This window comes from Propithecus coquereli, unplaced genomic scaffold (genome assembly GCF_000956105.1).
Source record: "Propithecus coquereli isolate 6110/MARCELLA unplaced genomic scaffold, Pcoq_1.0 Scaffold205, whole genome shotgun sequence".
In the NCBI taxonomy this organism is placed as follows: domain Eukaryota; kingdom Metazoa; phylum Chordata; class Mammalia; order Primates; family Indriidae; genus Propithecus; species Propithecus coquereli.
Window position 1 is genome coordinate 4,756,269 of NW_012145523.1, and position 12,442 is coordinate 4,768,710.

Consider the following 12,442-nt stretch of genomic DNA (forward strand, 5'->3'; position numbering starts at 1 on the left):
CTGGGCCCAGGAGTTCAAGGATGCAGTGAGCTATGATCACCCCACTGCAATCCAGCCTGGGCAACAGAGCGAGACCCTGTGTCTAAAAAATAATAATATAAAAATATACTGAGACTATATGAGATAATTGAAAGCATGTAAACTGAAGAGGCATTTGATATCACAGAACAGTTCAACTTTCAAAAACATCTGTGATCACTTTATTGTGGTATTTTAAAGAGGAGGTCCTTATCTGTTAGAAATAAATGCTGAGGATTTACAGGTAAAATGTGTCTTGGATTTGTTTTAAAATAATTCAGAAAGGAGGTGAGGTGGGAAGAAAAGCATGAATGGCGAGTGGATACATAGGGAAAATAAGATGAGGTTTTTTGTTTGGTTTTTTAAATTTCTTGCTCTGGCATTAAAAAAAAACTAAGTTCCACTAGCTGTCTGACATTTGAGTATATGAGCTCATTTCTCCAACCTGTTTTCCTCACCAGTAAAATGAAGCTAATAATATTTGTCACAGTATTGTTTTAAAGATCAAATGAGATAATCCCTACTAAACTGAGTACAACACCCAACATACAGTTAAGTACCGTACTAAATAAATGGTTGCTCTTATCATCACTTCAAACTGGTGGGATTACACACTGTCAGTATAATCTCATAATATACACACTTAAATCTGTGCAACGAATTGTACGTAAGGCAGCTTCGATCTAGGATTGTGTCAAACTCTGCCCCACTGAAAACTTGGTTTGCTCAAAAACCTGCAATCTCTACATACTATTAAGGGATAGAGAGGACTCCTCCTTCATCCAGATACGTATCAACAAAGAAGTCAGGATGCATTGCATTTTCTCTATCTAAACTGCTCCTAAACTGTAAATTTACACACTCTCTGAGAACATGGCATAGTGCCGGGGGGGTCCCCAACCTCCAGGCTGTGGACCAGTACTGCCCCTGTGGCCTGTTAGGCGCCCAGTTGCACAGCAGGAGGTGAGCCCAGGCAAACTGAGCGAAGCTTCATCTGTATTTACAGTGGTTCCCCATCAGTCCCATCACCGCCTGAGCTCTACCTCCTGTCAAATCAGTGGCAGCATTAGATTCTGCATTATGGTGAGTTGTATAATTACTTTATTATATATTACAATGTAATATATAATAAAGTGCACGATAAATGTAATGCACTTGAATCATACCCAAACCATCCCATTACTCCCCCCTTCCAACCTGTGGAAAAACTGTCTTCCATGACACTGGCCCCTGGTACCAAAAAGGTTGGGGACCGCTAGCATTGTGGCCTTCCTGGTAGTCCTGTCTCGACAGCTAATCTTAACGCCAAGGAACCTGAAATCCCATCCACTTACTAACTAGCTGGCAGGATCATTCCAAATTACGTTGGAGAGAGTTCACTTGGCAAATTTTCTATCACTTACGGATCAGCAAATGGCAAGTCTTCACCAATGTTTCTCTGTTTCCAGAGCAATGGCAAAGAAAACTGAGTTTGCATCCTGTCGTCCTGCCTCGTTTACAGGCAGTCTATTTAGGGTGTTTAATTGTAGGACACAACGACCCCCAGACATATGGCAACCTGAGGAGGTCTGGGGCTTGTCTCTCATCCTGCGGCTGATTTGTCCCAATCTCTAACAGTGCTCCATCACCACTTCCTGTATCTGCTTAACTCCGCCAGGGAAAGGGATAGTCTAGCGAGCACACCCCTGCTGGGGGCTCAAGCCCTCCGCGGGTGGTCCCAGAACTGCAGGGGATGCAGGCCCAGGGGAAAGTATGGGAGAGCGCAAGGCTGACAGGGCGGGTGGGCAGGGGATCCGGGGACCGGGGCGAGTGAAGCGGGGACGAAGGTTGGGAGGGCGCGTGCCGATGTGAAAAAACTCACAAGGTTCTGAGCGCATAGGGAGATAAGGTTCTAAGAGAAAAATAAAGAACCGGAGAAAAGGGGAGTAAAATTCCAGGAGAGGAAATTCTGGGGACAAGAATTAGAGGGACGCTGGGTGAAAAAGGGCATGTCAAAGAGCCGGCAGCGCGGCGGAAGGGACGCCTGGGGAGCGCAGTCTCCAGGACAGCGGCGAGCGCCGGCCCGCGCCGTTCCCCAACCCCTGTCCTCACCACTATGAGGGCTGCGGCCACCAGCGCGACACCGAGCACCGCCAGCTGTAACAAGAGCGAAGCCATCCTCCATGCCGAGGCCGCCACCGGCCGCCGCCCTATCCCGGGCCTACACACACGCGGAAGCGCGCCCTTACAGTCCCGCCCCCCGCCGCCAGACGCCGCGCCGGCCGGGCGCCCGCCGCCCACACTGCCCCCGCGTGGCGAGGCGGAGAACACGCAGTCTCGTGTGCTAAGTGCCCAGTCTGTGGAGAAGCGAGCGCTAGGTTCCCTAGTAGGGTTACCCCATTTAGCAAGTAAAATAACAAGGCGTCCCCATAATTTGCATTTCAGATAAGAAACTAAGAATTTTTAACAGCCTTATTGAGATAGTCACATACCATACAATTCATCCGTTTAAAGGCTTTTGGTCTATTAATTTTTTAAAAATTGTGGTAAACTAAACCAAAATTTGCCATTTTAATCATTTTAAGTGTACGATACAGTCAGCAGCATTAAGAACACTCACAGTACTGTGTAGCTATCACCACTATCTAGCTCTAAAACTTTCTCCGCTCCCCCCAGCTTATGGTAACGACTAATAGCATGCATTACTTGGGGCATACTCATACTAAAAAAAATTACTGTTTATCTACATTTAAGTCTAATTGGATGTCCTGTATTTTATCTGGCAGCTCTACCTAGGCGCGAGATGGAAGCGTCCAGCCACGACATAGTCTAGAACACACGCTGATCCTCTGGAGCCAGCTCAGGACCTGCAAAGTGTAACCTGGTGGGGATAATGAGCGCACACAAAGTTCACGTTTCTCAGGTCTGGAGCAGGGAGCCCTTTACCTCCTGGGAAGAGGCAAGCCCAGGGCCCAGCCTAAGACACAGGCGGGAAAAAGACAGAGAAATATTGGAATAATACGCCACATGCAATATTTGATTTTTCGCTATAAATCCTGTTTTCTCTTGTTGGCGTTACCCTGAACTACAGAACCAGCTTTTTTCCAAAGAGGGACACCTAGTCACATCTCTAAGACCAGATTCGTCAAAATACGTCCAAGGCAAGGAAACCTAGAGGGGCGTCTGGCTAGGGAAAGTCGAAGCGAAGGCGGGCCCAGGACCACTCTTGTTGCATCCCGGCCTTGGGCCTCTCCTGCTGAGGGAGCAGGGCCCGGGCGTCGGTGTCGAAAGTACGGCGGCGGAGAGGGCGCTCGGGCGGTACGGCCGGCGCACGCGCGCGGAGGCGGAGCGGCGCAGGCGCAGGCGCGCGGGCGGGAAGATGGCGGCTGGGTTCAAGTGAGTGTCGGTGGCTGGCGGATGGTGTTTCCTTTAACCCTAAACTGAGATTTTTTCACCCGGAGGCTAACGCCGCCAGGGTTCCTTTTCTTTCTCCGCCGAAGCAGGAGACGGTGGGAGGGCCTTCGTAATTGAAGAATATGCTAAATTTCAGTTACAGTGACAATGAATATATAACTTTTTTCCCCCATTCCCTGAATTAGCTAATAAGATGTAACTCTTTCATGATCACTAATTTCAGAATCCCTACTTTACAGCAAGAATGAAAGGATTAATTTAACACCTGGACTAATCCTCTTTTAAGGACTTCAAAGGGCTGTGGACTCCAATCTAGTTATTTAGAGTCACAGCAGTGAATGTGATTGCTACTACAAGGATTTCTACTTTCTGTAATTACTTTTAGTTACAACTTGTGGAGATTTATGCAGCATCACCACATTTAAGATCTTTCCCAGTTTCTGGATTTATGTTAAGATTCATTAACTTACCTCAGATATATTTTAACACGTGTTTCAGAACCGTGGAACCTCTGGAGTATTACAGGAGATTTCTGGTGAGTAAAGATGATAACATATGCTGCTTTTAAAGATAAACTTCAAGTAATTTAATTCATTTGAAGTGAGGTTTAATGTGTTTCCCCTGGTGTTCTGTAAAATATGTAATAGATACTGAGTAAAATATGTGACAGATGTAATCTATATTCATATAAACATTATATTTGTTTAGAAAGAGAACTGCCGTCCTGATGGAAGGGAACTTGGTGAATTTAGAACCACAACTGTCAACATAGGTGAGGATATATTTTCAACTATATGACATTTCCAAGTCTTATTCTGTGTACCACTTAAACAGTTTTTCCGCTAAATTCGAACATATCTGAGCGATTTGATGATTTTGTGTCAAGAGATTTTTATCTGTACAACAGCTCTGTGACTAAATGAAAAATGATTAAGTCAAATTCAAGGACAAATGAATAACTCTTAAAACTTTAATTTTAAATGGTGTAAATAATTATAAAATGAATGACCTGAACATGGAATAAATTTTCATAAGCCACTAAGATGTGTAGCAAGGTAATCATAAACTTTAGCAAGCTAAAATTTAATTTTAATTATCATATAGATAATTCTGTAGCTGTTTTCCTTCTATGGAGTTTTCATTTTGCTTAAATACTTATCTTTTCAGGTTCAATTAGTACTGCAGATGGTTCTGCTTTAGTGAAGCTGGGAAATACTACAGTAATTTGTGGAGTTAAAGCGGTATGTTTAACATATGTTCTATTGAGATTTGAGTTACCAAATTGGCTTCATATATTTATTAGATTGTAATGTACACCTATAATTCTGCTGATAAAGCAGTCAGGTATCAGTTTTTTAGTATTTTAGTTTCCCAAGAGCTTTCACCTATCAATATTAGATAATACAACCTGTCTAATGACTCATTATAATTTATGAATATTTGTCCAGTGGACTGAAATGAAACTTTTTAAATCTTTATCACTTTTAATTTTTAAAGAATTTGGTTGTATTGTTTGAGAAATTGAGATTTTTGGTGACATCTCTTAAGCCAGGGATGGCATTTAATCTGTGTAAATGTGTGGAAAATTGAGATTGTTCAAAAGAAAAGTTTGAGGAATAGGAGCTACCATCTACTGAGTACCTGCTGTGTTCCAGGCACCTTATTAGGTGCTTTACAGAATTATCCAGTTTAATCTTCAGAACAATCATTTGTTATTTCCCTCTGTCTCCTGTTTTACAGACAAGGCTCGTAAGTAGAAATTATAACATAAATCTGACACCCAAGCCTATGCTTTTTTGACTACACTACACCCTGTGTTGCTTAACCTCAGTTGAGATTCTTCCTCAATAAAGCTGGGGTAACATCTAACAGTAATATATAAGTACTTCTGGCCAGGTTTTATGCTAGAGACTTAATGGCATATCTCATTTGACCCTTAGGAGTAGACATTACAGATGAGGAAGTTAAAGGTTAGAGGTTAAATAACTTGCCCCAAGTCTCAGCCAGTAAATGTGTGACATTTGAACTGGGATAGTAGTGACTGCATAGCTTTTGCTCTTGACCACTGTACCACCAGTTCCTAAATCTGGCTGTTACACCACCTGGGGATTAAATTCAGATTCTTATTTACTGAATGAGTAGAAGGGAGGGTGGGGCAGAAACCCAATTAAAAGATCCCCAGAGAATCTTGATGAGCAGCACTATAGTCCACTATACTATACTGCCTTCTTACCTTGCAGACATACTGTGAGGTTCAGTACTAACGTCCTTGGAGCCCCTAACACAATTCCCCAAGCATAGCTCATGATGTGGTAGTTAACTAGCTAAGATGGTCTTTGGTAGAGCCCTGCATAACTGATTGCTAAACTATCTTCACAATTTTTTAGTAGCTTTGTTCAGTAGGAAACATTTCTTTTACTTTTGTAGGAATTTGCAGCACCACCAACAGATGCCCCTGATAAAGGATATGTTGGTAAGTTAAATGATTTTGTAATTCTAATACAAATCCTTTAATATGTTTAATAATAATTGTACTTTAAGTCCTAGTAGTTGAATCGAGGTAAAGAAAATTATTCCTAACATTCAGAAATACATAGTATTGAATCACATTCCCCGAAGTTTTCTATGTATTTTAGCAGAAGATAACATAATAGGAAGATAAGAGGACTTCATAAATTTAACCCTTATCAAACTTGGTCAAATTTTGTTTGTACATTCAGATGTTATCAACCAAGAAAATAGAATTTTTTTAGCCAAAGGGCTGTCCATGCAAACTTTTGTTTCCGTAGAGATTCTTCATTTCAGAACACTATGCGATTTTTTTTTTCTTGTTTTGGACCATTTGTTCTTTATGGTAAGAACCAACATTTTTCAAATGTAAAAAAGCTGGGTGTGAGCAGAGGGGCTATCTTCTGTTAACAGATGGAGCTGTTCTGAAAGAAATCAGGAGAACTTTGGTGAAGGATTTAGGAGGAATGAGGCCTAATACAGATCTTAAAAAAATCTGCATGGAAGAAAAGTCAGAAAAATATAAATTTCATTTTATCTAAGCCTGGGAGTCTTACAGAGACCAGATAGAATATAATTATGATGTTACAATGCATTCTACTTGGAAAAGCCTACATTCATGGCCACAATTGCCTTTAGTGTGTATTGCTAATACCTTTAACACTTCAGTAAACCAGAGGGTTTAGTTTAGTTCACAGCTGTAGAGTGTTTCTTTCAGTTCCTAATGTGGATCTACCACCCCTGTGTTCATCAAGATTTCGGTCTGGACCTCCTGGAGAAGAGGCCCAAGTGGCTAGCCAATTCATTGCAGACGTCATTGAAAAGTAAGACCACATGGTAAAATTTTACTATGATTCATTTTCAGATAGTTTTTGACCTTTCATTTACTGTGCTCTTTTGTCATTAAATCAAGTTCACAGATAATTCAGAAAGAGGACTTATGCATTTCTCCAGGAAAGGTAAGAGGAATAGAGAAGCTAGAAGTTTTATTACTTCTTAAGTGTTTTTTTTGGGGGGGGGGGAGTGAACAGGGAAATCTCAACACAAACCACAGTAGCCTTAAATGTGGATGTATTGTAGATTTTAGATGGAATTCGGTAAAAAAAAAAATCAGTCTTAAATTATATTATTTATAAAAAACAAACAAGTTTGACTGACTTACTACCTGTCTGGGAGCTACCTTTTAAGCTGAGCTAATTTTTTCCCCTTAACTTTTAGAGAAAAATGCAGTCATTTTTTATTGCTTATAGCAGATTAATTTCTGATCATGCTAACGTGTTTAAGGTGAATCCACACAGTGTTCCAAAAGTTTGAGAACATAGGACTAGGTTGATTAGAACCTAGAGAGCTTTTCCTATTAGATCATATACTGATTTATTAGCGCTGTAAAACCTAAACGCTTCATGTATTAACATTTCTATGGGAAAATACATTTTGAGTTTTAGCTAAGGCTTTCAAAAAACATTTCCCTTATCTGCTAACCCAGCAACAATGAAAATTTCTTCTACATCTATTATGATTCCCCTTGAGGTGAATGGAGATGTTTTGTTACTTGTCAGCTTGGTAGTCAAAAGCCAGCTTTCACAAAACCTGTCCACTCTCTTTTGATTTTCTGTTGTATATAGGGAAAAGCATTTTTTAAAGTTTTCGAGCCCTGAAGATTATTATCTTGCTTGTCTGAGGGTTGTGTGGTTCTTAAGCCTAAGCAAATTGCATGTTTTACCGATCAGAAGGCTTTAATTTCCTATTGTGTGTACTCTATTTTAGCTTGCTTGGGTTCTATACTGTGATCTCATTTGCCTTGACTATGATGGAAACATTTTGGATGCCTGCACATTTGCTTTGTTAGCGGCTTTAAAAAATGGTAAGCAACCTTTAAGGCACTGTTCCTATTAATGGGTCAGAATGTTCTGCTTAGTTAAACTTTTAATGTACATTTGCTCTATAAACTTTTAAAATGATTTTTAAGATTTAGCTATCATTCATGGGTTTCTAAATTAATGAACATAATACTGACATAACTTTCCAAATATACTTAGAAGTTTTATATTTTCTAACTGAATGCCTTTTAGTGTTGCTCTGACTGTATCCATCTATTAATATTTGGGTTAGGACTACAATCCTTCCCAAAATAGCATTAATATGGGGTAATAAGAGTTGTGACTACAGGCTAGGTGATTGGTGAAGATTTGCAAGTATTCTCTAAGTTTTTTTATGTTATGTTGCTAAAAGGAATAGAATGGATTGTATTGTTTTTACTGTTAGGCCATAGTAATAGTAAATTCCCTCAGTAAGAAGTCTAGGTAAACTGATTTATTATGGATTTTAGTGACTTCTGCATATTCTCTATCACTGCAGATAATACAACTAACTGGAGGTAGAAAAAGTACTAAGCATGGCATTATTACTGTATAGTTTTTAAAGCAAGGACTGAAGTTTGAATTCTGGCTCTACCATTCTATGCTGGTTACGTTATCTATAACAAATGGGGATAAATAGTACTAACTTAGTAAGACTGTTGATGATTAATGAATACAATTAAAATGTGAAAATGCCTAAAATAGTACCTGGCATATAGAAAGTGGCCAGACATGTTATCTATTAATAATCATTTTGATTAAGCTAGGTGTGGTGGCACATACTTGTAGTCCAAGCTACTTGGGAGGGTGAGGCAGGAGGCTTGCTTGAGCCCAGGAGTTTGATTCCAGCCTGGGCAAGATAGCAAGACACCTGTCTCTAAAAATTAAAACAAAAAAAATTTTGGTTTTTTAAAACTTTTTTTAAAAAAAATGAACTAAGTGCTAAGCAGGAATGGCGTATGTTCTGAAAAACAATATTTATATCCACTAGATTTACCTTAGTTCTAAGATACTTTTTTTAAAAGAATGTTCTGGACAAGTAAAATGGAGGGAAAAGTGAATTAACAAAGCACAGAAACTATTTAATAGTAGAGACTGACTTTACATATTTGCCCTTTTCCTAGTACAGCTGCCTGAAGTTACTATAAATGAAGAAACTGCTTTAGCAGAAGTTAATTTAAAGACAAAAAATTATTTGAATATTAGAACTCATCCAGTTGCAACTTCCTTTGCTGTGTTTGATGAGTAAGTTAATCAAATGTAAAAAACAATTTCTATATTTACGGTTAAGGCAATGGATTGTTATTCTGCCTTTTAACTCTTCAGGAAATGCCTAAGGTGATCCTGTATCCTAGTTTGCCCTGCCATTGTGTTTATACTTGTCCCTGCACAATTATTTCTGGTCAACCTGTCCACTTTCATAAACATTCTGATTTGAATGATCAATTCTACGCTTACTTTACCTTTTCCTTGGTTTACTTAACCCTGTGTGATGTTAATTTTCAATTCTTTCACTAAAGACTTAACCTGAATCTATCTAAAAAATTTGTAAAGTACTGTAATATATTTACAAATTGAAGAGCAAAATTTCTTGCAAGTATTAGATTATAGGTTGCTATTATCTTTTCTGTTTTCCTACCAGTTCTATTCTAGCTCTTGTATCTGACATCAATACCTAGGCTAAAATGCAGGTAGTATATTTAGTATTCTTTTAAAGTAAAATTTGTTGCACAGATTGGTAACTTATACTTTTTCTTCTTATAGCACTTTGCTCATAGTTGACCCTACTGGAGAGGAGGAACATCTGGCAACTGGAACCTTAACAATAGTAATGGATGAGGAAGGCAAGCTCTGTTGTCTTCACAAACCAGGCATGTTCCTGCCACTTCAAGTCTAAATATATATATGTGAAAACTCAGTGTGAGCTTTATATTATGGAGGGCCAAATGAAATGTGGGATATTTTATTATTTACCTAATGTAAATTTACTGTAGTTTCCTTGCCACCTGAAATTCCTTACATTTTTATGTTGTTTATCAGTGATTCTTAAACTTACGGCATACATCAGAATCCCCTGGAGGTCTTGTTAAGACATTAACTTGGAGTTCATGAGACCATACCCCTGATTTACATTTTCTATTTTTTTTTGTTTTACAATTTGACATGATGTTGATGTTTTACAAAGTAAGATAACTGATTAAAGTACTGGCACAATTTTTCAGGTGGAAGTGGACTGACTGGAGCTAAACTTCAGGATTGTATGAGTCGAGCAGTTACAAGACACAAAGAAGTAAAAAAACTGATGGACGAAGTAATTAAGAGTATGAAACCCAAATAAATAGCCACCACGTTTTCAAAACACATTTGTAAAAATTGTATTTGTTGCACTGTCCACAAACCTTTTATACTAAATAAATATCAAACTACATTCTTCTGAAGCATGTTTCTAGTATTTCTTAGGTCACTTCCATATATATTTATGTACCGTGAAACCATTTTTAAAAAGCAATGACTTAGGCAAATCAACCCTAGTTTGTTAAACCATTTCCCTGTTTTTATTTAAAAATCATAGGGTTGTGCTTCTGTATAAAGTTTGTACATCTAGCAATGTAAAATACTGACACATTAAAAAACAAAAATGAAGTAGAAACTCAATCCTTTTGATTCAATGCTCTTGTGTTCAAAAAAAAAAAAATAATGCAAGACTCAGAATTTTGGAGTGGTTGGCGTGCCTCTCTTCATTTTACTTTTTGACTGGCTGCCTGTATGCCGATGACGATGTAGTTGAGCTGTTTGTGCTGCTGCTGCTGCCATAGCCATTTGATGCTGCAAGAATCGCAACTGCTGCAAAAGGGAGGGAAAAAAATATCAAGTTATGTTAAATGCAGGTAGGTGTGGAAAGGTGCTTTTCCTGAGAGTGACGAAAACAACAAAACTGAAAGGGAGAAAGCACCAAGATAACAAAAAGGGACTATACCACATTGAGACAATGCACAGTCAAACAGCACCAGTGGCACAGAAGCCTGCTGAGGGCTTTAAAAATGATTCTTGGCAAACTTCAAAATTATGTCTGTTACTTTGCCCTGCCAGTCTATATTGCAGTAACTCAGCAACTTCAGTTACCATTTTGTTGTATAATGATAGTTTATAGCAATATAAAACCACCCTGAATATCAAGATAGTCAACTATGTTATGCTGACTTTCCTTCCTAAAATAATGGTATAACATTTTTCTAAATAAACAAGTATGACAGTTACTAATAGGAACACTTTTCTGCAGTACAATATTAGAAAGATAACAATTGGCACTTAACTGTCTATTTCGAAATATACTGCAAGCTAGAAAAGTATGTTAATTAATGTGCCACCAGCACTTCATGAAAGATTTTAAATTAAGAAAAGAGTATGGCTTAAATGTAAAAAATATATTCATTGCTCCAAGTTGACTGGCTAAAATGTCAGACTTTTAAATAAAATTTGCTAAATTATTTACCAATTACTGTATAGTCTTAAAAGACAGTAATATAAAACTAAAGCAAAGTATTCTGAGGTACTTTTGGAGCTGAGTATCTTTAAAAATGTAATCAGAGTGAAGTTGCTGGATTACTTGTATCTGTTGCTGCTGCTGCTGAAAGGCAGAGGAGAGCTGGAATCTCTGCTGAGGAAGGCTTTGCTCAGGTCTGTTCTCGGCAGAGCCAAGCTGAGACAACACTACAGAGAGGAGAAGGGGAAAGCAGGCCAGTCAAAAAGTTTGAAGGCTACCAGGGTTAGAAAAGGACAACACAGAAAATGAAATAATAGAAAAGTTAGCAGTATGATTAATCTTAAGTATCAAATCATAGACATTTCAGAATAAATTTAGTATAGTCTCCTGTTAGTTGATGGAACTTTCTGGACAAGGAAAGGGAAGGGAGTGCAGGTGTGCCAAAGCACTGTATCCCTTCCTCTCTTCTCTTGAAGTTCAGTGAAATTTGATACTGGTGCTATTTTGTTTAGAAGACTTTCTTTTAATGTAAAATAAGAGTATGTTATTAAAAATATAACCAACGAAGTAGGAAAGGGGGGATGGCAAATCCAAGCTATCATAATGAGAAACCTGGCAGACAATTATTTTAAACAAAAGATGCTGCAATGAATATCAGACTATGCTATTAACAACACAGGTGGTGAACTGAGATTGCATTATTATTTTTAGAGCTGAGTAGGAGGATAGTAATCAGTTCAACACTCATTTTACAGATAAGGACATTTAAGGCCTACAACATGGTTTAAGTGACACTGACTCAAAGTATTCAGTGGCAAATCTGTTCCTAACATTCTCATCATTTTTCAGCCTAGAGTTCTTTCCACTAACATTACAGGTATTTTAGGAAATTTATAACTTGTGTGGTAAAGGCATATAAATTTACATTTGGAAATTCACAGCTCTGAATTATTACTTTTTGTAAGAATTAGTTATTTGCAAAATAAAGACCTTTATTATTCTATTCTAAAGGACTCTTAAATTCAGACACTGGAATTCTAAAGCCATTATAGTAAGTCTGCAATGATAATAATGTCAAAATATTGGAACACAATCACTCATTCAATCTTCAAACTCTATCATAGCTTTCTTATACACATGTCTTACTGGTTTCAATTAAATATGAAGTTAGAATTACTGT

General features: G+C 38.2%; 3 protein-coding genes across 3 annotated transcripts in view; 1 reads left to right on the forward strand and 2 right to left on the reverse strand.

Annotated features, from left to right (window-relative positions):
• Positions 1-2,236, reverse strand: part of ALG5 (ALG5, dolichyl-phosphate beta-glucosyltransferase) — an 88,294-nt gene extending 86,058 nt beyond the window's left edge. The window contains exon 1 of the mRNA XM_012644047.1: positions 2,110-2,236. Within this exon, the coding sequence (XP_012499501.1) occupies positions 2,110-2,175 (66 nt within the window). The 5' untranslated portion in view covers positions 2,176-2,236. The remainder of the gene's footprint in view (positions 1-2,109) is intronic.
• Positions 2,237-3,346: 1,110 nt separating this feature from the next.
• EXOSC8 (exosome component 8) lies at positions 3,347-10,134 on the forward strand. Its single transcript, XM_012644057.1, has 11 exons — positions 3,347-3,393; positions 3,910-3,946; positions 4,120-4,183; positions 4,579-4,652; positions 5,839-5,884; positions 6,638-6,743; positions 6,833-6,878; positions 7,687-7,783; positions 8,903-9,023; positions 9,543-9,649; positions 10,001-10,134. The coding sequence occupies exons 1-11, from the start codon at positions 3,377-3,379 to the stop codon at positions 10,114-10,116; spliced, it is 831 nt and encodes a 276-aa protein (XP_012499511.1). The 5' UTR covers positions 3,347-3,376; the 3' UTR covers positions 10,117-10,134.
• A 175-nt stretch (positions 10,135-10,309) lies between these two features.
• The window catches only part of SUPT20H (suppressor of Ty 20 homolog (S. cerevisiae)), a 66,580-nt gene continuing 64,447 nt past the window's right edge, over positions 10,310-12,442 (reverse strand). Inside the window, exon 23 of the mRNA XM_012644048.1 lies at positions 10,310-10,622. Within this exon, the coding sequence (XP_012499502.1) occupies positions 10,522-10,622 (101 nt within the window). The 3' untranslated portion in view covers positions 10,310-10,521. The remainder of the gene's footprint in view (positions 10,623-12,442) is intronic.

Bases quoted from the DNA above. Each gene is read 5' to 3' on its own strand.
- EXOSC8 (XM_012644057.1), top strand. The intron at 4,184-4,578 runs GTGAGGATATAT...TTATCTTTTCAG, and splicing joins AACCACAACTGTCAACATAG to GTTCAATTAGTACTGCAGAT. The intron at 5,885-6,637 runs GTAAGTTAAATG...TGTTTCTTTCAG, and splicing joins CCCTGATAAAGGATATGTTG to TTCCTAATGTGGATCTACCA.